Source organism: Harpia harpyja, chromosome 3, assembly GCF_026419915.1.
Source record: "Harpia harpyja isolate bHarHar1 chromosome 3, bHarHar1 primary haplotype, whole genome shotgun sequence".
NCBI classification, from domain to species: Eukaryota; Metazoa; Chordata; class Aves; order Accipitriformes; family Accipitridae; genus Harpia; species Harpia harpyja.
In genome coordinates this window covers 22228829-22256063 of record NC_068942.1, presented here as the reverse complement: position 1 = coordinate 22256063, position 27235 = coordinate 22228829, and the positions used below count along the sequence as shown (strand labels likewise).

General features: G+C 40.8%; 2 protein-coding genes across 3 annotated transcripts in view; one reads left to right on the top strand and one right to left on the bottom strand.

Moving 5' to 3' along the window:
* Positions 1-197: 197 nt before the first annotated feature.
* RWDD2A (RWD domain containing 2A) lies at positions 198-4251 on the top strand. Its single transcript, XM_052781636.1, is given in 4 exon segments — positions 198-390; positions 393-439; positions 700-900; positions 2680-4251. Coding segments are annotated over 4 exon segments (1104 nt in total). The 5' UTR covers positions 198-212; the 3' UTR covers positions 3358-4251.
* A 2383-nt stretch (positions 4252-6634) lies between these two features.
* Positions 6635-27235, bottom strand: part of ME1 (malic enzyme 1) — a 191920-nt gene continuing 171319 nt past the window's right edge. For both annotated transcript variants that reach the window (XM_052781629.1, XM_052781630.1), the window contains exons 10-14: positions 22141-22246; positions 18913-19055; positions 16161-16334; positions 9208-9306; positions 6635-6987 (exon numbers count right to left, since the gene is read on the bottom strand). In XM_052781629.1, the coding sequence (XP_052637589.1) occupies positions 6829-6987; positions 9208-9306; positions 16161-16334; positions 18913-19055; positions 22141-22246 (681 nt within the window). In that variant the 3' untranslated portion in view covers positions 6635-6828. The remainder of the gene's footprint in view (positions 6988-9207; positions 9307-16160; positions 16335-18912; positions 19056-22140; positions 22247-27235) is intronic.

Below are 27235 nucleotides of genomic sequence, written 5' to 3'. Positions count from 1 at the left end.
GAGCGGCCACGCAGGCGCCACGTAGCACGCCGGCCACGCCCACTCGTCAGTCAGAGCTTGGGGCCGGTCCCCGGCCCCAACCCCGGCCATCTTGCAGCGCTGTCGCGGAGCTGGCAAAGGCCACCGAGTCCTCTCGCTGCCGCCCCGCGCCTCTCCCCCGCCGGCCGTCCCGTCCCGTCTCGTCCTGTCCCTTCCCTCCCCGCCGAGTGCGCATGCGCGCCCCCCTCCCGCCGGCTGCTCGCGCCGCCGCCGCCGCTGAAGGGCCGCGCTCCGGGGCTGAGGCGGCGGCCCCAGCGACCCCGGGCCGGGGGTTGTGCGCTGCTGCCTCCCCTCAGCGGCTCCCGCCGGGGAGGCGGCGGCAGGAAGAGCCGCCTCGCCTCGCCTCCCCTCCGGGTGGCGGCTGCCCTCCGCCGCGGCGGTGGAAAGACCTGCGGCCCAGGTGAGGCGAACGGCGCGCATGCGCGGTGCGGCGCTGGCGGCGGCTGGCTGGGCGTCGTGCCGCGTCCCTTTCCCTTCTCCAGTTCGGCTGTAAGGGACTAACTTCTAAGCGTTTTGTTACCCAGTCGTATTTAATCAGCTTCTGCCCTTAAGTAATGGTGGGGTTTCTCGGCGGAGGCTGGCTCGTTCGGTTGCACGGCGTGGTGGTGAACCTTGCTGTCTGTTAAACGCCGGGGTTTGACTCCAGGCCTCTTGTTCCAGGCAATGGCCGTCACAGTAAAAGAATGCCTGGAGCTCCAGCTGCTGGAAGTGGAAATGCTCCTTTCAATGTTTCCCAAAGAAGGTGAAATAAATCTGGATGAGGATGCTGTGTCCAGCGTGCAGCACTACCTGAGAAACGATGATGGAGCTCTGCCCCCACAGCTCGAATATTCAATCGCTGTTGATGTAGGGGAGGCAAGGGTGAGAACTTCCACGTAGATGCGTTCATGTGTTGTTTTCGTTACTCCTTATGCACACTTAAAAACGCTGCCCTGAAAAAAGGGAAAAACTTGACCTAATTTCTGTTTGCTGTTTCAAAAGTCAAGAGTAACAAAAAAGTCTTGATTTGTATTGCTTATTTGAGTCTTAACTTTATTTGGGCAAGAAAGGCTAATAGAATCACAGATAGGAATAGACAACCGACATCAGCGGCACACACAGCATTCACAAGAGCTTAGCTAGGATTGTGCTTATATGAGGGTTGTTAGTTTACTGGTTTAGAGAGTTGTGTGTTACAAAGGCAACGGTCCCCACATAGAAATACATATGTTGGACTTTTTACATTATTCTAGCAAAACCACCCTATTACTTCTCTCCTCCCCTCCTTGCCACATGTACTAACATTCATTGATCTGTATTTGAAATACACTAATGTAAAAATAGCCCCAAAGGGCAGAATACTATTAAGAAGAGTCACACAAACACTAAAACAAAACCAGCCTGTGAACTCCAAAACCCAAAACTTAGACTATAAGGAGTTCCAAGAGTTTATCCAATTGAAGAAAAGGTTATGTATGACATCTAAGTAATGTAAATGCTTGTACAGACAGCATAGCCATTAGTGTAGGTCTGACTATACAATAATGCAATGATTGGAAATTGAAAACCGACAAACTCAACCTAGAAGTACATGCATTTTCCTAGGAATAAGGATAATTAGGATAATTAAACATTAAAACAATTTACTGGGTAATGACGTGGCTTCATGATTATTTGGAAACTTACGTACAGGCTTAGGTATATGTCTAAAATGCACCCCTTTGCCAGCCTTCAGAGAAAGTTTTATGAACTGCGTAGGGAGGGCTTCTGCAGGAAGAATTTTTTTTCCGTGGCAGATTGTCAAGGAGCTTGGAAAGATAATTAGTCATTTCATGATTCACTTCTCTCTGCAGGACTAATAATTTGATTGTATACTGTAGTGAAAGTCCCCGAGTGGAATGCAAGAGCCTCAAGCACCAAGGACACGTGAACCCTCTCCTGCTCTTGGACCAGAGGCAGGGTTCTGTTTCCAAAGAATATGAGGTGCTCCATTTTAAGACACTGTAGGAATGATTGAGAGAAATTCAACAGCCCGTGGTTTGTAGGAGATCAGGCAAGATAATCCAGAGGTTTCCCCTGATTAAAATGCATGTAGATCTTTTTATCCCCTATAATCCTGAGAATGCTTCCTCTGTTAGGGTGAATACTTGCTTAAAATAATCATAATGCCTCTATATACAATATGTACAATCGTAAAGAAATTTTGTTTAACTCTTGGCTTCCTTTTCCTGGGGTAGATCCAGCAACTGGGCTGAGTTCATTGATGAGATGTGCATTTGGTAAGGGACAAGATTCTCAAAAGCCACTGGCCCCTTGACTCTGACAGACTCGTAGTTAATCGCTGTAGCAACACTGAGCACGTACTGAGAACGTGCAATAGAAATATCCCTAGAGGGTAACTGTACCTTCTTTCAAGCCACAGCATTATTTCTGTAAACAGCAGAAGATAGCATTAGATATGTTGGGAAAGTCCCAGCATGGTGCAACAAAAGGAAAGGAGCGGACAAAAGGAAAGCAGAAGTAATTCCAGGCTTCAGGATGTTGCAATCTTAATTGCTTCTCCTCATAATCTGCCTTTGACAGGGAAGAAGAGTCTAGCATGTCTTTCAGTAGCTGCAGAATTCATTTTCTTTTTGTGTGTGTTTGTGTTCTCTTTTTAAGGTAAAAGTGGAATTGTGGGTACTGCTGCCTCATATGTATCCTCACGTAGCTCCTCAGCTTTTTGCAAGATCAAATGCACTGCACAGACAGCAACAGTTGCAGCTCAACACTGGTCTTGCTTCTCACATCAGCTCTTTGGATTCAGGTGAACTATGTATATGTGGAGCTGTGCAATGGGTGAAAGACCACAGCCTGCCTTACCTGGAAAACAGTAAGATCTCATCTGAAAGTGCTTCAAAAGAAGTTGTAGTTAAAGAAACGTTGCACCGCATGTGGATCTACAGCCATCACATATATAGGCAGGAACTGAGGAAAAAGATTTTTGATTGTGCAAGGAAGTTAAATCTGACTGGCTTCTGCCTAACAGGGAAACCTGGTGTCATCTGTGTGGAGGGACTCCGAGAAAACTGTGAAGAGTTCTGGCGTGTTATTAGGTATCCCAAATGGAAGCATATTTCATGCAAGCATGTGGAGAATATAGAAACAGAGGGAAGCATTGATAATTTTCATCTCTTTCGTGCTTTTGAAGACCTACAGTTTCAGGCACATGGTGATTATGGCCTGAGGAATGACTATCACATGGATCTTGGCCAGTTCCTAGAATTCCTGAAAAAACATCAAAGTGGACACATTTTTCAGATTTTATTTGGTGTTGAAGGCAAACTTTCAGACAAATAAGAGAAACTGTGTAAGGAGTTCTAATTTGGGACAGCAAGAGATGCTAACATTGACATATTGTGCCTTATAGCTACTGTGAAAAGGGAAGCTGTTTAACATACAAGAAGAATGGTTCAAGTACTTAATCTTAGCTTCTGTTCTGCATTTTTTTTGAGAGGTGTTTACTTATTTTCTGAGACCCTAAAATTGGCATCTGTCACTATGAGCCACACCTTGAAAGTGCTTGCAAGGTGATAAACATCCCACACTGTAGTATCCTGAATTACACGCTTCTGTCTCCTCATCTATTATACTGTGCTGTCTGTTACTAAGCTGCGGTGCAGACCTGTAGTTGACTTCTGCATACAGTTGTGGGATACCAAAGTGGCTGCAGTCACAGATTAACGTGGTTTCCGACACAAAAGCACATCCAGCTCAAGGAAATCTCACTGCTATATTCATGATGGTGCCTGCAATGTCTTTTACCGCTTCACAAAGCATCTGCTCTCACTTCATTCAACTAATCCAGGAAACACATAGGCTTAGGTCCAACCACAGGACCAAGTTTTGCTTTTAAATAAAGGCCGGGGGGGAAGGAGAAAGAAGCCCACATCACCCCATCCCTTGTATGCTTTGGATAGTACCTATACCATTATATTGCCAATACCACCATTTTTTGCAATCCTCTTCCTATCATCTCATTACGGTCTGGTTATGTTAACAGTAATTTTTCAGCTGCTCAACTCATGGCATTTTATATTTACATTGTTATGCCAAGCACCTTGGAAGTGAAAATGTGTAAGATGAGACAAAGTTTAGCATTTCCTCTGGTTTTCCCCTATGTTACATAAGGAAATACACGTAAAATACAGAAAAATGAAAAAACTATATTAAATAAAAATATGTATAAATTTACGAATCTTTTCTATGTCAAATTACTGAACTGAAAGACAATTTCCAGCAGCTTGTAACGGGAAATGGTATTAATGGCTCATCAGGCAGCACTTTCCTATGGGGTAGTGTGCTGAGTGTGTATTTAGATAGTGAATTGCAAGTCAGTCTTTCAATTTATAGTGGATTATCATATTTAAATGCCATCAATATAATATGTAGATGAAGAATGCTACTGAAAAGTCCCCAGTAGCTGTGCCTTGAAGGACCACCAGCTTACCGCCTTCCACTTTGTCACTGAGCACCGTAATAGGAAAATTGGTACCGAGCAATAAAAGCAGACTTACTGTTGAGCTGTTGAGGTTTGGCTGTTCGAATCTAAAAACCAGGCCATTTTGACAGCAGCTATTTAAAGACTGTGTTTAAATACACTGTGCAGGTGACTACAAAAATAACAGATACTATTTTATTTCAAATAAAACACATGGAAGTGTTTCAATACTTTTCTCATAATAGTAATATATTGAAATACAGAGGATGGCAGTAGTTCTGGTTGCTCAGAATGATGATTAACGTACATTCCTTCACTGTGGCAAGTATATTGTTTGTATGGTCATAACTTTGGCCAAAAGCAGAGTAAGGCAAACGATGTTTACAGGTTCCCATTATGCAACGGGGGAGAAAGTGCCTCTCTTTGTGAATTCAGGATCTGCAGTCTGCAGCTGTGGCGGAGCTGAAGGGCTGGACAAATAAAGTTAATTTTTGGGTTTGTAGAGATAATCTCTATAGCATGATAGTAGAAAAAATGTTCAAGTACACTTTGTTTCCAGAACTGTCCAGAAAGTATATTACATTTTTCTTGGAGTGGTAATTCTGTAACAACTAATAATTCTTTGGGGTTTTTTCAGAACATTGATACATGAGTGCAGATTCCACATGATGATGACTCAAAAAGAATAAAACAATTTGCATTCAGTCCTGTTGGGAAGTTGCCAAATTATAAACTTTTTCCTTTAAAGCAGCAAAACAAACTGGTACAGAAATAGGCCTTATCCCTGAGATTTCAACCAGAAGGAAATGGGAAAGGCAATGCTGGCATAGGTCAGAAAGTCTGTGCAGGAGGATGGTCAAACAATTCGGAGTTAGAGCTGTCTAAAGCTTTATTCTGAGCACAAGCTTTGTTCGTTCATTTATTCTAAAGGAGGAAAGCGCTGATAGTACAATCCAATCGTGTATCCTCCTAAGGAAAACCACAGACTCATGACACTTACTTCTGAAAATGCTAATCATGAATCCAGATTAATGCAGGTGACAAGTAGTGTCCCTGGATGCTTTCAGTGAGGTTTGTACTGGGAATCGCTTTTTTGTAGAACAATGAGGGTCACTGCCAGGTATCACTTTTGATAACTGGCTGACAGGTGAGAAAGGGTAAAAAAAAAAAAAAGAATGTATGTTTAGTTGAAATTAGTGCGCAGCTGAACATATTCAGCATGCTGAATTATCGATGAAGTTGTAAAAATATTTTAAAGACCATACTGAAGACATTGAGTTAACCATATCATTCCAATAGTAGTATGCAAGAGAAATCATCAGTAAATATCAAAGAATTAATAAAACATGTTTGCTGCCCCCATAATGATGGACTCTCTTCCCCATCATAAATATTTATTTATTTAGTAGACCTCAGCTCGGTGATTTGGGAGTTTGTTACAAAGAATAATACTTTATCACATATGACGTGTTTAAAAATACATTGGCCTCAAATACTACAGGAATTCATTGGGTTTGATACATAAAAAACCCTACCATTAGCCAGATAACTGCTGTTTGTAAGAAAATACTTAGTGAAAAAGAAGCCTATTCAGAACATTTTGATACTCCCTTTTTGTCAAGACCATGGAGTCCAAACACTTCCATGAACTTCAGGCCAAACAATCGCAGTGTACCAGAACAGCAGTCATCTTGGTGGGGGAATGAAGTCTTTGATAATCTACAGGAATTTAGCTTAACTAAGTAATGTTAAAATATTATAATTAGGCGTGAACAAAAGGTTCTGCAGGTTCAGTTCTTAGAGAATTTTCATTACTCCACACAGGAGTGACCAATAAGGCTTTTCTTTGGAGGAAAATATTCTAACCTTACTGTTGTTTAAGGTTTTGTTTGGGTTTTTTTTAAATAATAGCTTGACAATTAATGCAAGTTACACTGTGACCTGTAATGGATTAAACAGTCATCATATGCATTTAATTTTCCATGGTACCATTTTTCTGCTTAAGTTCTCATTGACATTTGTGACAGAACTCTCAACTCAAGATACAACCACTTACTTCGATAACAAAAAGATCTGTCATACTATAGTGTAGGATATCTCAATTAAAATAACAATCAAAATAACCAAACACAAATATATTTCTCAGATTAATTTTTATTTTCTGATGTATAATTAATATGATTTCTTGATCTGAGTTTCTAACCAAATATTACAATTTAGAAAAAGTTTTCTGCATCTTAAAAAATTAGTTATTCTTAGGTTTCCTAGAATGTTCTGAATATTTTAATGCTTTTTAACTGCAGCTAGTTTGTTCATTCTTCATTAAATATTTACAATTTCACTTTCATGGCTTCTTCAGGCCAGGTATAGGAGTCAGCCACAAAGCTGCTATAATCAGTACTGTAAACCTGAGAGCGGATGAAGGCTTCTAGGTCCTTGGGCTGAGGATAGGTGGAGGCAGTGTTATTCCTGTAGGCTTCTTCTGCGATCTAGAAAGATGCATTAAAATCCTAATTAGTGCTGATAAACTATTTGAGTACATTTAACAGGATTTAAAAGTAGGAATTAGTTCAAAATCAAGATAAGACTTCATCTTCCCTGGTGCTGACAGTCACCTATATTCACACTGGATCTGGGCTAGTACACAGCAAGTAAGACTAGGAACAGGATGATGTTTTCATTTAAGTGAGTCTGCCTCATGCTACCTTTGAACAGGATTACATGTCTTTGCTGTTACAAATACAGTGCTCCTCCTCGTCCAGTAATAGCTTAGCTTTTATTGTGCAGTGGTGGATAAAATATTCCACAAACCCCAAGCACTGAGGTACAATTTCTGCTTTCCCATCATCGGGTTACCCTGGTTTCCCATCTTCTCCAAAGCACTGTAAGAAAAGTGTGATTTGTTCAAAGCTTCCATGCTCCCTGCATATTAGAGAAGTTTATTATTTGCCATGGTTTGATAATATATTTCTTAAAGGTAAACTCACGAGAAAACATTAGTCCTACACAGTGCACAGGTTTAGTTCTGGAGATGGCTGGGGGAAATACGAATATTTGCTTGCTTATTCCTCACGCAGACCATACCTAAGTGAATGAGTTATGCATCACAAGTATAGCTGAGACAAAAGGGAAGTTTAGAAGGGGTTGGAGCCCACTCAACACATCAAAGTAGCCTCTCATGTCTGAAGAACACCTGCTTGAGAAATGTGTATCTTTAGACTGGACGTTCATCCACGAAACAGAAGAAGTTTGACAAACTGGTTTTATGCAGCAGCACTCTTTGGAAGGATCTGCTTCAAACTATTTGGCAAACAGACAAACGCTCCTACTCTGAATAAAAGGAAGACCGCCTCCCTCCTGCTCTCCTTAGCTGTCTCTTTAAGACATAAATGTTTTAGCTTGGTGGGAAGCTGAGACCCCAAGTTACCATATTTAGACTTCCCTTCTAGGATTAATCTGAAGCCCAACCTGATTTGACTGAGAAGCACTTCAGGTATTCACATAAGAGTTCATCTTCAGGTCTGTGCACATAATTAGCACAGTTGAATAAGGTCTGAGTTTGCACCCCAAGTTTGGTATTCCAAAAAATTTTGAGAGTATTCCTCCCTTGGAAAAGGCGGAGGCCATCGCTAAACCTCTTGGGCTATATAAGCCAGAATAGGTATTTGCAGGAATGAAGTTTCAACAGAGATCAGGCAGAAAGAATTGTTTGGTAACATTTTCCTTTTTTGTATTTTATATAACACGCAAAAGTAGAGGAGGAATATCTATCACCATGTTTCTGCCAAACACACAGGCAGTTTGATTTCACCTGAGGAATCTAGGTAACATTTTGACATCTACAGAGCAGTTATTACTTGCCTAAGAAGACATGAACTGTAGGAAGGATTATTTTTTTTAAAATACACAGAGTGAGTGGAGCTGGGGGAACTGTTTCATGCATCATGGCTCCTTGTGATTCTTTCAAAAGAATATGCAATAAGTGGAATTATTCACAGTAAGGTGACCAAGAGAGAAAACAATAATTGGAGCAAAAAATTTCACAGAAGACCAACAAAATAACCTCCTAAAATGCTGACCGCCCAAAAATACAGAATGAGGGAAGAACTGGGATAAATACATTATTTGAAAGCTTCCTCTTCTTCTCTCCAGGGCAGCCAAATTTCTTGGGAAACTGCAGGTTTAGGTCAGTTACTGAAAATCCATCTGCATCAGCTCTGTATTTGCCAGTAAAAGCCAACCAACCGCACAACCTCTGACCCAAACCTGAGCCATAAACAAAAAGCAGCCCCTGTAGTTAGTTATTTTGATAGGCCAGTAAGAGTAAGGATGAGAACAAAAGGGAATAGTGCCCGGACATAGGGTGTCATTTACTTTCTTGACAGGCAACTGATAATCATGAAGGGCCAAAAGCCTTCAGCTGTGCAGCTCGCATGACTGTGAGCCTGGGGACCTGCTCCTAACTGCTGGGCAGCAGTTTGGGCTCTACGGACATAAACACTTGCTAGAGTTCCATATCTTTCCTTCTTGTATTTGGGTTACTTTTACATTTATGAATTTAAGTTTAATTTTGAAACTGCTACTTGTCCAAGATTGATTGACATAAACCAACTTCAGCTTGTGTGAAGGTGTGTTAGTTGATCAAATCAAATGCTCGATTATGTAGAGTGTGGGAAGAAAAGAAGCCACAGAAGACTGAAACGACTTACCCTCACAGCAATTTTCAGTGACACGTGCTGAATAGTGACTAACGGAGGGTACAGACGACCTTCCTGTAAATTCTCCTCTGAAACTTGCTGAGCTATTACCTAGAAATAAAGCAGACATGTTTAACTTCAAATGCAGATACAGCTGTAGCTTTATTAGACGGTGATCTAGTCTTAAGCAAAGAAATGGTTCCGCTTCGGCAAATCATGCAGATACTGCTTAATCCACCTAGGCAGCATTTTTTACAACCAGCCTTATCATTAGGAGTGGCTACACAAGAGCTAGAAATTTAGGGAGTTATCCCTTTTTCAAGTCTTGAATAAGTCCATGACACACATAAACTAGCAAATAGTTCACTGAGAGATATAATTTCAAGCCATTAATTGTAGTTGAGTCAAAGACTTCTAAAATGAAAGAAACACCTATTATTCTGACAGTTGTCAAGTCATCCTGTGCAGAGAACAGACCTGAAAACCTTAAGTGTAAAATGCTTTGAATAAAATTACTGATGGCTGAGCCGGTTTGTTGTGTGTCCAGCTCATACACCTAGCCTGTATGAGATCATAAAAGTAAGTATGGTAAACCACAGAACAAAGTAAAATAAAAGTAAGATAGCTACCTTCACTAACATTCCCTACGACAATTCTCAAACCAAATTATTAAAAAACATGAAGAGAGATTTGGATCAGCAGAATCCAAATTTCAAATTTCTCTGTCTTGCTTTGGGACAGAAAGGAAAGGACTCTGGGGAGGGGATGTCACTTGCTCTTTGAACATCTGGGAACATGTAACAGTCACAAGGAAAGGCGGTTCTTCGGTTCTACTTGCTTGAGTGCAAGCTCATCGTTCTTAGATCTGTTACGGTTTATAAGCAGTTTTCATTGATATTTAGTACATTAGGCTTGCTCCTGGAGTGTATCCTTCCATTTAGTTTCATCCAAAAGGAAACCAGTCCCCCTCTCCTCCCAAGGCCATGCCACACTGTGGACCAAGGTGCAGTATGTAGGGACACCAGGGAGATGTGCTCCAGAAGATCATTCTGATGCAAAATAGGAGAGGAATGTAGAGGCACCCTTAGTGTTCCCAGCAGGAGAAATGATACATTTTTGTGCAATTACAGCTTAGATAACAAAAGATTAGAACCAAATCACTGACTGTTCCAGGAGTGTGGAGATACTACTGCGTGATGCGACCTGTAGGTGTACTCTGTGGATGGAAGAAAAACTCTGGTCTGGATAGCGTCTGGTGGAGCTGTGTGTGACTCATCAAGAGGTTCTGAAAACACCAGGAAAGTCCGGGAAACACTGTGAAATGAAGCAGATAAGATGGCCCAAAGAGAAAGCAAGCAGCGCACTCTTGAGGGAACATAATAGGAAGATACTTGAAACAGAGCACAAACTGCTTCCTACAGTTCCTGTTGCATGCGGGAAATACGACCTTGTGTACGTTGCTTGCAAACAACTAGGACGGTGTCGGAAGAGATGCCTGGCTATCATCAATTCATCCTTTCTGGCACAAGTAGGTAAATAGTTTGAATTAAAGAGCAAACACTATAGTAACTCCAGGTTCAAAGAGAAACAATGTTCTCTTCTGCAATCTACCCAGCATGCTGGTAGGTCTAGTAAGTTTTTCCATTCTGAGTGGAAATGCTAACAAAAACAACAAGAGATTATACTCATATTGAGTATAATGAGTAAAGGAAAATTATTTGTTTACATTTTAATCTGATATTAAGAAATACAGCAGAGATAAAAACCCACTAGGGGGAGCTAAGACAACGTAAAATCTAGTTTTTGCTTTCCATAATAGCAACTAGGTTCTTTAAAAGTGATACACAGCCCTTTGATATAACAAGATGTGCATCTAAATGTGTAAAGAGGAGCTTACAACATGAGATTTCTGCTGTTAACAGTTTAATGGGGCTCTGCTGAAAAGATGAAATCTGAAGAAATCAATAGCAAGTTGCTGTTAGTGTAATGCATCACTGAAAAAAAAAGGTTCAGGAGTAGAGTACTCTGGTTTGTGATGGGGTTGATAGAAAGCAAGCCACAAAACATTTGGGCCGTGCTCAAAATGGGAGAGGTAGCAAGCTTAACTGTATAGATGCCATGCTATTCCTTCTGACATACTCCTGTAACTGCATTAAAAACCATGCAAAACCACAGAAACAACCATTTTCGAAGAGAATCACACCTTCATGTGGTCTCTGAAAAACGCTCCTTGAGAACATCAGTTCAGTGGCAGGGGAAAAAATAATGAATCAACATTTGGAATTATTAAGAAAATAAGAGGCGACACAGAAAATGCAATTATACCAATGCATAAATTCACAATGTAATGCTGCTTTGAGCAGTGTGTATTTTTGCTCCACCTACTTCAAACAAGAATGGGATAGAATCATGAGGGGTATAAAGAATAATAAGGATGATCAAAAGGTTATTTTTTGTACAAGGAGACAAAAAATAATAGAATAGACTTGGGAGGAGGAAAGAGAAGACTGAAAGAAAATACAAAAGACAACTGAAGGTGAATATTTCTCATGGCACTATAGGGAACCCAAATCATCAGAGAGCAGGAAGTCGTAAGAGGAGAGTTTTCTTTTCCACAGAACTCAATTAAATTGTGACACTAATTGCCAAAAGATGTTCAAATGTACGAACATGTTTAAAAAGCTACTAGGCTCATTTATGAAAGAGAAATCCATACGGGGATAGAACTCCCAGCACAGAAAGGCTGTATAGTACGGGCTGCCAGAAGCTGAGAAGCCATTTCAGCAGAAGGATCACTCTGTGTTTTCCCCTTATCCTCTTTTCCTCAGCTTCTGCTACTGATTACTTTCACAGGAAGATACTGAGCTGTTTGGATTTTGGGTCCAACCCAGTATGGCTATTTTCATGTTTTAAATATTAATTAATTCAAGATTTTAACAGAGAAATTAGCTAGGCCTTATTGCAGAACCTAAATGAAAGGCAGCCAAGACAGGACAAGTGGCATAAAGTAAGTGGGGGCATCTTGGCTTTTGGAGGACATATTCTCTAAAATGAAAGGATTTAACAGCATTATTTCTGGACTAACTTAACTGTAGGTCACACATGCCAAGAATATTTCATTAGTTCATAATTCTCTGTCCCTTTTTTTGTGTTTGGTAGGACTTAGAAGAATAGGTAATGTCCCTTGTCATCACAGAGCAATTGCCTGCAATTAAGAGGTATTACAGCTTACAGTACCTTAGATTTATTGTCCAAAGTCAAAGTTACATTCTATTTTACTTGGCAGGAAGAAAAGAACACTGAAAGTTGAATTTGTTGTAGTTACAATAAGCTATTTGTGACTTTTATCGGATTTAATTGGAGAAGTGGCAAAGCAAGAAGACAGGAGGTGCAGGCATGCAGCCTGGTCTGCTTAATTTTTATACTTGCTTTTTTCAGGTAAGCTACTGCTACAGTCTGAGAAGGTCCCTCTGTCTAAAATGCATGGGTTTGGTGCTTTAACTTTTGCAGCATCTTGAGTGTTTCCATTTCAAATGGAGAATACTAACCACTATTCTAAAACCCACACGAAACTATTCTGATTTTATCCTTCCATTAAAAAAGCCAAGAAAACAAAACAAAAAGCACTTTTGCCTTTGCTTTGCACTGTAATTTCAGCTAAGGGCCTGTGTAGCCCTCCCGGCCTTCCCTGACACCTCTTCTGGCAAAGGCTTCTCCGAAATCCATCCGTTGTCACCTTGCTCACTAACCAGCTGTAGCTCACCCAAGCCCCAGTCACACACTGCCTCTGACGCAAGCAGGGAGACCAGATGTGACTGCTCTTAGCTCCAGCCATAAGGCGAGTACCTACCTATTGATCTTGCCGCCAGTAGAGACTTTCTATGCAAGAAAAAAAAAAAAATACATTTTTACATGTCAAACTTTTCTAGGGATTTTACTAGAGGATGGCAAGTATGTAGCAAAAGCTTTACCAAAAAAGAAGAATCAGGAGAGAACCTCTACCTCAAGAGAGAATTTTAAAGCTTCCTCGCAATTTCTGATGCCATTTTACTTCCCTGACTGTTACGTTTCTTTGTTCAGTTAAGTTTCTTTGTTCAGAACAGATTTTTTTCTGACTTAGTAGACTGCCACTTGAAACATCGTTCAATCCACATGCGTGTCACCTTTCATCCATCAGCACTCTATATATAGGAACCATTTCACCCAAACCAAAATGAAGCAACTTCTAGAATTAAATAAGACAACTGTTTAACACAGCAGTTTAGACCAGCAAGCAAGGATCACCATATCCAACTGAAATTACAGGGAAGGATTTAAAGGGAGGATATAATTATCCAAAGACTTATGAGATGGATCATTGCCCTCCTAAGACGGTTAAAGCCAGTGGAGACAGTCTGGGCTTTTTACTAATTTTAAAGATGGAAATTGTGAATATCTTTCTTATAGAGGGCAAGCTGCTGGCAAACTTTTTAAAAGATGCTATAGTACACACCTTAAAAAAACCCTTCAGAAATCCAGCAAGGGCAGCGTGCAAGTGCTCGCCCTTTAAGAAAGCTTCCTGTCATGTACTGCCGGTCATAGGATCACATTGCCTATCAGCTGCCTCCGAGTGATAGTAAAGGGCCATTTTCTTCCCTTTAATCCATGAAGAGGACACAAGGAGCAAGAATCCTGGAATGCAATATCCCTTAGGGAAGCTGCAAGAGTTGAGTCAGGCATTCTCACTTCTGCTAATTGGGGTAATTTTTTTTTTCTTCTTTTTTTTTTTTAATTGTTCTATAATAGTTGCTAATTGCATTGCTTTGAGGCTTCCTCTGTGTGCTACCTACACTACCCATGTATTTCCAAGCATGCTTACACAGCTTCTTTGAAGATAAGGATGCTGCACTTTAACGAAGTTCTGTGGATTGTAATTTATATGAACTGGACTGGGTAGAAATTGCCACTGAAGTGCATCTAGGTTAATTAGAATTAACTTGGTAAACTGAGGCTAGCCTTGTTTCCGTACTCTTTAAAAAAAACCCCAAAAGCATCAGGCTTTTAATGGCCAGACCATCATGCACTGCTTAGGGCTCTCTAATCACGCTCTGTACTGAGCCTGGGCTCTCTCTGAGCAGGGTCAGCTTGGAAGCGCATTCCTGGGAGCAGAGTAGCCAGGAGACTGAGCATCACTGGATATCACATCACTCAACAGAAGGAAGCTGAGTCCTGTGAAGCTCATTACGTTGTTCTTGGTGCCAGCCAAGAGCAGAACCAACAGCGGCAGCCGGGGAGGCAGGAACTCCAGGATAGGGCAAGGAAGGGGGTGAAATGGAAAGGGTCAGAGGAAGGAGTGGTAAGGGTCCTATGACGCTATAGTGGATGAGGAGCAAAGATGCTGGACACAGAAAAGCACAGAAAGTTACAATTTTCTTAAGTGAGAAACAGCTACAGAAAGACTGACTTACTGTTTTGTAAAAAAAAAAATTACAAAAAAAATTGTGCTACGCATTTGATTTCAACCGCTGCTGGAAATTTATTTTGTTTGAATAAGGGATTCTTAAGTAATAAAGGCCAGATTCTTCTCCCGTACTTCCTGAAGATACAATCCTATGCATTTATAATGTCCTACTGTAAGACAGTGGATGTCAGATTTTGAACCATCACTGGAAGTAGGTGGTGAATGACTCCTAGAACCAGAAGTGTTTGCTCTCTGTTCATCTCTTGCCCACTGAGTGGAGATAAAGGAGGAGAGATCACACGTTGGATAACGTCAGAACAAAGATCAAAAAAAATTGCCCGAAGAAAGAAAAGAACCAATGCAGAAAAGGATAAGAAAGAAAATGGGCCGAATACCACGGCAATTGTGTCAAACTGTGGTGCAAGGAACCACAATGCAATGGAGCACTTTCACCGACTGTTGACAAGGGAGGTTCACAAAAAATGGTGCCAACAGCTCTACTCAAAAATAGCAAAAAAGCTAAAAAGCTACAAGAAATCCAAATAATTTTTGCAAGCAAAATACCCACAAAAGTCACCCTAAAGCTACCAACATCAAAATATAGTTCCTTTCAATCTAAAAATCAAACCTATGTGCACATGTATGCAAACTGTATATATGTGCATTCACCTGTGATAATAGAGTACTGAAGTCTTTCTATTTTTTCCTCACCAACAGGTGAAGATTATGTCAGATGACCTTTGGACCAAGTATTAACTTTTTAAAAATAACTTGTTGTCCTAGTTTCAGCTGGGATAGAGTTAACTGTCTTCCTAGTAGCTGGTACAGTGCTATGTTTTGAGTTCAGTATGTGAAGAATGTTGATAACACTGATGTTTTCAGTTGTTGCTCAGTAGTGTTTAGACTAAAGCCAAGGATTTTTCAGCTTCTCATGCCCAGACAGCGAGAAAGCTGGAGGGGCACAAGAAGTTGGCACAGGACACAGCCAGGGCACCTGACCCAAACTGGCCAGCGGTGTATTCCATACCATGGGACGTCCCATCTAGTATAGGAACTGGGAGGTGGGGGCGGGGAATCGCGGCTCGGGGACTGGCTGGGTGTCGGTCGGCAGGTGGTGAGCAATTGCACTGCGCATCATTTGTACATGCCAATCCTTTCATTATTACTGTTGTCATTTTATTAGTGTTATCATTATCATTATTAGTTTCTTCTTTTCTGTTCTATTAAACCGCTCTTATCTCAACCCACGGGTTTTGCTTCTTTTCCCGATTTTCTCCCCCATCCCACTGCGGGGCGGGGGGGGGAGTGAGTGAGCAGCTGCGTGGTGTTTAGTTGCTGGCTGGGGTTAAACCGCGACACTTGTTCAAATAGAATTTCTAAAAAACAACATACCTTGCAAGTAAAGACCTTACACAGAAAGCACTATTTTTCCAATTTAAAAGATAATGTTTAACTATTTCTGTTTAATTGTTCATTATTACCAAGTTACTAAATTAAAGAATTTAAATAATTTTTAATACAATACCTCAGCAGTTGTGAGGAACACGTCCTCGCCAATATGTTTCAGTCCACATGAAATAACGCCAAGGGCAACTCCCGGGAACACATAGGAATTGTTACCCTGTCCAGGATAGAGCGTTTGTCCGCTTGGAAGAGTGACAGGATCAAAAGGACTTCCACTGGCAAAAATGCCACGTCCCTAAATTGTAACAAGCCAAAGAAAGCATGTTAGTTGTGAGGATGCTGTTGAAGTATTTCACACATCCTGTTAAATATCTACCACTGTGGAAGCTGGGTTACATCTATTTAATACCTTTTCTGAGAGGGTGTTAGAGCTACTTAACTGATTATGCCTCAAGAGCATCAGGATGCTGATCCTAGAGATCACTGGCAATTCTCTTTGACTGTCTGATGTCAGAGAGTAACAGCTACCTTATTCAGGTAAGAACTATCAGCACAATTCAGAGGAGGAGAAAGTGAAAGCCAGCACTCGTTATTCACTTTGTGCATCCATGCCAGAAGAAGAAGGGTACATGGGAAGAAGGCATACACCTGGAGCTATAAAACTCAAAGTGGACAATAGTGTCATGGTAACAACGGGTGATGCTGCTGGATTTTTTCCCAACAGCAGATCATCCACAAAAGTGACACTAAGGCCACTAAATGTTGCATTTTTGGATGTGGCAATTTCTGAGGAGCTGTGAGGACAGGCAAAGCTGTCTGTTCCTCCCAATATCCCCTCTTCAGGCCCCTGCGCCCACACCAGAGCTCAACAGAATGACAAAGGTGCAAGCTCTGTCCCAGGAACAACCTATAGCACAAGTTGGTGATGGGACCTCCTCTTCTGCGACCCTGTGGCTCCCCTCTTTGTAATATACTGAGCAGGGTGAGGACACCAACTCAGGTACCGGTGTGTGATCATCCAACACTGATAAACCACTAGGATGTTTCCCAGCAGATTTTTGAGTAGTGCTAATTAGCACTGTTGCCACCAGAGCCCAGGCACCATGCATAGACTGGTCCCAGCAGGCAGTATGGAAGAGCCAGCCTGTTTGGGGGAATTAGAGAATTTAGCTGTACATATACAAATCACACCATATCACTCGTCCTGAGGACAAGAGAACTGGCTCTAACTCATTTTATGCTGTAGTTCACATGGGACCTCTAAATGTCTTCGCAGGACCCAAAGGCAGGCGTAGCTCCACGCTGGCACACAGCACACATCAGGCAGCTGCAGGGAGGAACACAAGCCTGTGGGGTGGCCCAGACGTGGTGACAGGGCTCGCGTTGCTAACGGCTTAAAATTAGCTAAGAGGAACGTTAGGCCTGGTGTCATTCAGTAGCGTGCATGTTGAGAGTTGTGATACGACTGGAGCACCACGAGATGGGCTGTAAGGGAGCTGCACATCTGATGGAGTCTCGCTCTTCCCCTGGGATGAGGAACAGCCTGACGGGAGCAGATGCCAGCACCGTGGAGTGCCATTCAAGGACAGCAGAAGAGGCACTTCAGGGGCGACTCACCTGCAGCACTGCTACCCAGGTTCTCCCCAGATCATTCCTGATACACAGGGAGAGAGAAGTAATTTCTACAGCAGGCAATGCAGTTTTGAACTAACAAGGGGACTGGCAGTGCACAGGCTCTACGTCCACAGCCCAAAGGCCCCTGGCTCTTGGCTTGCTGGGGAGGGAGCACCCTCAAACTTAAGCACTAAATTTAGGTGGGGAAGAAAAGCCAGCCTTTATTTATGCTAGCACTGCTGAAGTGATAAATGTCACTGTTAAATACTTCAGAGGCGCTTTGTATCAGAAATATCTATGCCTATTTTAGAGAACTGGAAATGTGCATTTAAAAATATGCCACTGTTGCTATTCAGCTCTTCAGAAGAATATTCTGTTTAGTTTGGTGTCATGCAGTATTATCATGGCTGGCTTATTATACATTTTGGTGACAGATCAAATACTTCAGTGCGTCTTTTGCTCTGCCTACCAGATGTCATTACCCACTATAACCAACCCTTTATGTCAGCCGCTTCCCTGGCTCTTGCATTGCGCTGTAATTGTGTACTGTGCAGTGCGGAATGGGCATGCTAAATTTGTCTTTTAAACACTGTGAAACTGTCATTCAAACTACCCTGTATTTGACAAGAAATCCAAACACAATCCACTATGAAACACATACAGTCCAGTAGCCCTGCATTCCAAATTCTAGACTGAATTATAGGATAACGTGTTTATTAGCACTTTTATAATACAATAATAAATAAGCAAGCACAGTTCTCTTAATTTTCACCTTTGTTTCCATAATAGAAATCTCTGTAAAAGGAGTCAATTACCCCAGTTCTTAATAAAGAATTATTTTAAAGAGTCTATTTCCTGTATTGAAGTATTTTCTTACCCTAATGAGTATTTATAAAATCTCAGATGAAAAGCGTGCCACTGCGTGTTTATATTACACAAAGTGGTACAGTTCAAAAACAGGCATAAGGCTTTAATGATTGATGGTTACTGATGCTTTGGTTATAATAAAGTCTATCACTCTTGCCTGACATCAATAAAAAGCTATTAAATGTTTTTATGAGGATGCAAGCATGTATTGACTTCAGTGAAATTGTCTTGATAAAATCTGAAAAACCTGTTACTTAATTTAACTAATTTTACCTACACACACAGACATGATTAGTACTTGCTACTCCACCCTCTGTCTTCCTCCCATTTTAAATTTAATTTCAGATTTACTTTTCACTGCATATACTGGAGATATGTTAATCTTTGGTTACCTCTGTATATTTGTAGCACTGTTCAGCAGTGCATTCTGCTTTGCTGGTAGGATTGCTGAGAGCAAAAATAATAGGACGTTTGTTTAAAGCAGCCATATCCTGAAGAATTTGTTGAGTAAAAGCACCACCAATTGCAGCAACTCCTAAAGAAGAAAAACATAACAAGCAGACAAATGCAATCAGTTCAAGGTACGACATGCATGTCACTTTTAAAGAACAGAGCTCCTCTTACTGCATACCTCCTCCTTTAAAATGGAGTTCAACCTTTTTCCTAATATGTGGTTAACATAAAGTTTTGTATAAAAGATTTCGCAACAGTGATACTTCAGTATTATCCCTAAGATAAGGCAGAATCTACTCACCCCTGTACAGTTCGGTGCATTTCTTACTTCACTTTTCTCAGGCCCTTATAAAACAGCTATGTATCACCTAACCTGCAGGTAAGTCCAATAAGGAGGAGAAAGGTACAACTCTGCCTCCTAAAGTCTCATGCAACAGACTGGATAGTTTCTCCCAAATCCAGTGTGCCAGATTTCAATTTTTTCTGACTTGACAAGTAAAGTCTCTGCCTTCTACAGCTGATCATTCTGTCATCTCCAGCCTCAGCTGATGAAGAATCCCAATTTTGAGTCTAAGGCTTCCCTGACGGCAACAATTTTTTTGAATACATCCCTTTCCATCCCACGAGAGATGCTTTTCTATTCTCCATCCTGTACTAACAACCAAAAAGGGGTGTGTGTGATGTTTTTGAGATGCCAATACACCTGTATTTCTGCCTAACCTACAAGAGCTGGGAATCCAAGAATCAGTTTCTTGCTCTCCACACCTTCAGTGAAAAACAGATAAACAGACCTTGGAGTAAACCCAAGGATCTTTATGTCCAGGGAGGCTCCTATCACTTGGCTTGTAGAGAAAGTAGCATCCTTGCTCAGAGCCCCCAGTGCCTGGCTCCCTGCTCTGCTTTCCACACATTATCCGAATTTCAACAGCGGGGAAAAAAAAGCTGTTGTTCCCTCTCTTGGGGGAGAAGGAATGGATTCAAACCGGGGCCAGCAGAGGGTCTCTCTTGGGTCAGTACTCTAACCTCTCGTCACTCGTGCACAAATAAGCATCCCAACATTGCCCACTGGACAGCTTGGTGTCTGCCTGAGGAGAGCACAAGGTACCTGGAGGGAGGTGAAAGGGGTCCTCACCTCGCAGAGCTGACTAGAAGGTCATACATGCTCCAGGACTAACATTTATTAAAGGTCTCTCGGAGTATTTTTTGACCGCTTCTACGTGAAGCATGGTATCATCTTACAGAGACATCTTCAAGCACAGCCTATGCCCTCAATAGGGAGAGGTGGGTGCCCCACTGAAATGCCTTGAATTGTTTTAAATTGAGCTTTCCCAAGAGGTCTACTGAAAGCCCAAGCACCCTACGACAGGCTCTTCAGGTGCTGTTTAGGTGCTTACTGTGGGCCCAATGATGTCTAAGACCCATCTGGTTTTGCCTCTGGCCAAATCTCCTTTATTCTGATCCCTTGGTAACAAAAGAGGCGACTCTTCAATTGATGCAAATCAGTGACTTCTCTCAAAGCTTAAACATCTCTTGCTCGAACATTTCTGTCACATACTACTATTTTTCGCAAATCTAAGCTCTCTGTACTTCACCTTCTATGAATGAACAAGGATGCTTAGATGCAAAAGCTCTGCTAGACCAGCTGGGCCACTGTATGTTTGATAAACAGTTACGGCACTCATGATTTTGACCCGCTTGTCTAAGCCTGTTATACACCTTAGTTTCTGGTTAAGTCTGCATTTGCCAAATGTTTAATGTCTTCTAAAACTGCTTCTGGACAGCCAATAATAAGAATGACAACTATCTTCAGATATAAAGTTAAAACAAAATGCTCTGAACAATCTCACCGGCTATTTCTTTTTTTGGATTTCATTTTAAAATTGCAATTTCTTGTATTTGGTCAAGATAAACTAAGGTTTTTCCTTGAGCCATCACAGGCGATGAAATGTATATGAGGATTCGCCGAGACAGAGTTAAGTAAAACATTGGGAGAAGGAGTATCAACATATTACCCCATGACTGCTGCTGCTGCCCAGGGGAAGATACTGAATGACTAGTCCTCCAAACTAAAAAACCACCAATACCCATTTTCATTGCAGTTTCTGTTGGAAGAGCCTTTGTTATGCAGTATGGATAGCAGAAAGTGACCTTGAGGGAAAGTGCTGCATAGATTTATATATAAAAATGACACACAGTAAACATCCATATTTCATGACAGCAAATATTCCCTAAGCATCCACAAATCTTTATCTAGATAAATATCACAGATCATTCAATCTGTTCTGCTGTTCCACTAGCTTTTTCAGCTTTGTGTTCTACGAAATAAATTCTCTAGACTACTTGGACTCTGTCTTGCAGTCATATCTTTATGGAGCATAGAAAAAGACAAACTTTATTTACCTCCTTCGTGATCATTGTCAAAAGCAGATTTTACTGAACAAGGACCATGTGGTCTAGGCATAGTTGAAAAGGTAGCTCTTAAAATGTAGGATAACTTTCACTGTGGTATTTCAGATTTTCCATCATCTGATGAATGATTTTACTATCCAGATAGATGGATTTTCAAGTCTTACACATTAAAAAAATGATTTAAGAGCACTTCCAGTTCATTCCTGAAACTGTCACTGAAATATAATAACCAAACCGCAGAGAGCTGAGCAATCCTTTACTGAGACCCCAAATCCTGGTGCTTTTATAAAAGAAAAAGTCTTTGTAAAATCTGTGTTTTGGTCTGCACAAAGGACTGGTGGCTAAGGACCTGAATATGAGGGAAAAGAAGATTCAGCTACAGTGTGCTCATATTTGCACAGCTTTACATGTGCTTAGCTCGGTTTTCTCAGTCTAAGTTTGAGGTTATTTGTATTACACCATCCACATTAAATCAGAAGTAATTTAGGAGGGTGATAAGGTTCCCCATCAGATGTTTAAACCAACTTGGATTATTCCCCCTGTGAAACGGATGGCTTGGAGTGAAAGCAGTGTTACGTGCTTGGATAGTTACTAATTGTTTAGTTGCTTAATAGAGTCCATTATGCACCTAGTGTTTTCTGAAAACACACAAAGGTAAACTCTGTTCAGAGGAACTTGATCTTGTCTTCAGACAAAGCCACATCCCCATTTTTTTCCAACAAAGAATAAGGTCATTGCTTTAAAGTAAAAGAAATTACCTATTAGCACAGACGGTTTTATATCTTTAACAATATCTTCCAGATTTTTCATTTCACCATGTTCATGGGCAAAACGTTGTTTCTCAGATGTTAGCGAGGCACGCCCCTGAGCAAGGAAAAAAAGAAGATATTTATTATAAGTTTAATGGAACCTAATACCCTGGGATAATCAGTTTACAATGTAACTGGTTTAACATGTCCTATTTTCATTTCTACTTTTGCATCTATCACCAAATAGCATATTAGGCAAAGTTACACTGTGTACAGTTAACACACTTAGGATAATTTAGGACTAATCTATTTCTCTAAGCAGTAGGTAAATTAAATTAAATATCTTTAAATTCATAATAGTTGTAGAACACCACTGTATGAACAATTATATGAAAGCATCATTAATTTCTTCTTTGAAGCATTCTTACAACTGTTTTACCTTTTAACATTCGGTCAAATGCTTAAAGTTACTCATGCATAAATATATTTATATAGCAAACAGTACAGATGCGCCAGGGTGGGGGGGATTCGTAACTTAGCAAACCAAAAATAGCTTCTCCCGGCTTTTTCAGCTTTGCTCTTGTCTGAAAGTATAGAAGCTATACGGGGTTAGTATATAGACTATAGGGGAGCTTATATTTTGCTCCATATTTTTCATATTTAAGTCATTCATTCTTAAGGATGGAATAAAAATAATTCTAACCAGATGTCTGGTGCACTGTTTTTGCATTAACAAAATTGACTCAGCTGTGAAACAACTTTCACCCTGATCTATACTGGCAATTTCCACCCATCGATGCCCAACAAGGCTTCCAAATGGAATATGATGGATGCAGGAAAAGGGGCTATAGAGTATCATTGACATTGACTGGACTGCAAACAGGATTTGAGTTCAGTGTAAGTAACGTGGAGTGCAGGGCAAGAAGGGGTCAGAATTTGTGAAAATTATATTAGTTGTCTAAATATCTGGACCTCTGTCTGTACAAAGGCATCTGAAAACTTCAGCAGAAGAGTTCAAAATGCATACGCCTCCACCCCTCATTTTGTTCTCATGCCTGCAGAAAACATCACTGCAAAGGCACTTTTCAAACACAAACCTAGAGGATGGTGCCAACCCCTCAAACATTTTAAGATTTCAGACAGCAAGAAGCAGATTATACAGATATATAGGGAAGTAGATGAGGAAAATGGAACGCTAAATGTAATTTTGACCAAATAGCCAGAACAGATACATACCATCTCCCCAGCCACATCTTTTCCAACTGATAAGATGAAAGTTTCCTTAATCTTAGCAAGTTAATTAAGACTATACTGAAGTACTGGAGCAGAATTCATACCACGATTCCACCAAAGTCTATGAATTTGACAATTTTGGCACAATTTAGGACTGCATATACTATCGGATTCAAGCCAGATTTAGTTTTTTAATGGCATTTTTGCTTAATTTTAATAAACCCGAGAAATCCGATGCTACATTTCAGACCACGATTCTGCAATGTGGCAACGTGTGGCTGGGCCAATCCCATCACTGAAGCTCCTCCGCTGGTCCTCGGACAGCCACCGCAAGAGCTGGTAGACAGGAGGGAAGGCCGTTTTTCATTTCCAGCTGCAAGAAAAGCGTTTCCATCCTGAGGGTACCACACGAAGCCGCAGGAAGGCTGTTATGTGGTCGGGGCTGACTGAGCTGGTCTGCCTCACAGGCTGCCAGCTTCTCTTGGCTCACCCGTGATTACAAGGAATTTCCAGAGATTTCTCCTCTTCTACAGGTTTTCTTGTGCCACCAAAATACAGAGGTTTTAAATTAAGAGGGTTATGTCTGCATGTGCTTATATGGGTCTTAAGTGTTCTCCTAGAGCGATTAGCACGGAAACACTGTGATATGGGTGCCTGGTTTCCTTTGCAGGTAAAATGTGAAGTTCTTAGCCTCAAAAGAATGCTGCAATATTAACAATTTTTGGCATATTCACACTCGAATCCTTCCACCAACACACTTCTTGAAGTCTGTCATTTCCCAGCAACCCAGCAGATGTCCCCACAGTCTACACACACGTTTTAGATGCATCTCATTTCAAAGCAGGAATTTTCCTTAACATTTTCAGGGGAAAAATATGAACTTTTCTTTTTAGTCACCAAAGAAAAAAAAATGCATTTATGACTTCCAGCCCAAAAGCTTGTTGCTAGGAATAACTCGGAATATTATAATAAAAGCTACTTTTCATTTGAATCAGCTGGTTGGTTGAAATGGAAATGCTCCAAGGAGCCCAACTTTGAGGCAAGTTTTCTGGGGAGCCAGGAGTGGGTGCTGTGGGCAACCATCTGATCCCACGCTGCTTCTTCATTTGGTTTCTTCATAACTTATCAGGCTGCTACTGAGGAAGCCATTTTTTGATCTGGTTTTAAAATCCAGCCTCTAGGAGACTGCCCTGGGCTACCAAGAAAAAAAGAAATCACCTCTAAGAGCTATGACCAGCTCATTCTTCAGGCTGTGGCAGGCTGGTAGCTCTGAGCACCTCCAGGATCTGCAGATGTGTGCAGAACTCTCAGGAAAGGTGACCTCTCATTTTTTCCACAGTGCGTAACAGCTAAGAGGCCAGGCTAACATCTTAGTGGAGAAAAATATTGATATTCTTTCATTTTTGTTTTTAATCAAAACAAATAACCATAATGCTGCATGAAACAGAGTTACTGCTTTATATGGTTTTACACTTGATTGGCTTTCGAGGAGGTACTTCAAGGTTTTAAAATTAAGACAACGGCAGAGCTGTTAAAACACTTACTGATGCAACATCAAGGATTCAAAACTCCATTTCCTACTGACATCTACGATCATCTCTCATTTAATTAGCTACAAAGGAGTACTCAAACAATAAGCTGGATGTGATCCACTGCAACCCTTTCCAGGCCACTGGCTAGTGAGACCAGTGCTAGCCACATGGGTCAGCTTAGGTCAGATTCACTTCTGCCCTATCTTAATTCCTATCTGCTCTTAACTTCACACAGGCCATTCTACCATTCTAAAACAAACAAACAAAACCCCCAAAACAAACAAAAAAAAACCCAAAAAACAAAACCAAACCCCAAACAATTTTAAATTTATTTCTTTATTCAGCTTTGGTCTGAATTAGCTTGATCCCATTAGTCAGAATGAATCATGTCTCCAAGTAAATATTTTTCTAGTATATTAACTAAGACTGAAATATTAAATTCTGTGGCTTAGCAAAAATAACAACAGCTATGTACATAGAGATTTTTGCTTGGAAAATGCTTATAAAAGAAATTCTATGGTTAGGTGGTTGTTTTTAATATATATTTTTAAATAGATTGTCAGAAATGTATTTTAATTTTTAATAAAGTGATCCTACAGGAGCTACATAACACCTCCCTAAAAACTGTGTCCGAGATTTCAAGACGAGCCAGTTGATCTGGTTACAAAACTCCAATAGTTTAAAGGACAGTGCTTTAGATAGTGGTTTTTGTCCTCAGATTGGCAAATTCTTAAGTTGTGCTCTCCACAAAGTAGAGAGGCAGCAGCAAAAGCACGGCTAGCTTTCCTCCATGCCCTGCCAACAGGGCAAGCAGCAACTTGCAGGAAGGAAGAAACAATTCAGTTTTGTGCATGCTTAACCTCAAACTAAGGGGTTGCCAGTCCATTTAGTACAAGCTTCCAGACATCCGCCCCTGAATGCCTATAGCCGGAATAAGAAATCACAGAGTTTTTGTCAGTCAGCAGAGAGAAGAGGATGGAGCCAAAATGCAGAAGTCTCAATTCTGGATTTGTGTGGGTTTCTGTCTTGTCTCCCTCCTGACACTGGACAGATGCAAAGCGGATGGACCTGTCAGTGCAGAGCTGCTCTGACTAAAAGATCTTCCAGAAGCGCAGAGCCTGTCTTCTGACATTTCCATTTCCACCCCTGGCTTAGCTAGCTTTTGTACTCTGGCTATCTGCTGCTAGGAAATGAGCTGTAGAGGATCAACACAAGGCAGCATAAATCAGAAACTGCTCTGGTCTGCTTGCGTCTCCATAATCCTAAGATACTAACACGGCACACAGCTCCCTAGTATTTCCCTTCTTCTTCTAATAGGAAAAGGAAAAATTTAAAATACTCCATACTAAGAAAGAATTTGAATGAGCTCTGGGGTTCTGTGTATGAAGCTCTGAGTCTTTTAAGTAGAAACATCATCTTCAGTCACATTCGTATTTGTCTTCTAAGTCCACTGTCTTGTTCTTTTAGCATTATTAAAATTCATTCATTCAATGAAAAGGGCTCGGAAAAATCAGCAATCTAAAGATGTGCCCCTTTCAGTACACTGAGCCTCAATAAGTCTCACTGTTTCACTGAAGGACTTCAATGCTTGCCATGCAGGGGAGGAATTTTTCCAGGGGTTTCTACCAAAGGATATTATTGCATCATTGTTCAAATAGCAGTATGAAGACTCACCTAGGCCAGACAGTAGCTGTCTTAAAGTGTAATGTGTTTTCTATGATGCATAACAAGCATCTTTCCTGCATCAAGTGACACTCCCTAAATCCAAAAAGGAAGTCTTACACACTGAATCCAGATGAACTAACAGACTCGATGTGACACGTGTGCACCTATTCAGAGGGAAAGGTACAACTCACAAACTCTTTCACAGAAGAAGGAACGTAAAAGTAGAAAAAGAGGCTATATATCCTTCTTGCTTTAACTTCCCAAATGTATTCAGCATCTCAAGAAAGAAATAAAAAAAAGCACCAACATTTCATTATATAACTTTTTGCAATGCTATGTATTCTTACATTATTTCCTTATCTTTTATAGAATAAGTAATTTGCTAGGGGCATTATAATAAGTTTGCTTGAACAAAAAAAAAAAAAACAAACAAAACCCAAACAGCCAAACAAACTGCATACTAAAGTACCAGGAAGACAACCATAGCATCTTTAATGCATACTCAGGCTGCCTGAATAAACCATACAATACACCTTCACTAGAATCCTGAAGGTGGAGAATATTAAAAACACTCAAAAAGATTAATGAACATTAAGTCCAAAGACTCAGTGAAAATATCAGAAATTACTTTGGAGGGAAAAAGTATTGCCTCTATCACAGTATCATTTTGTACC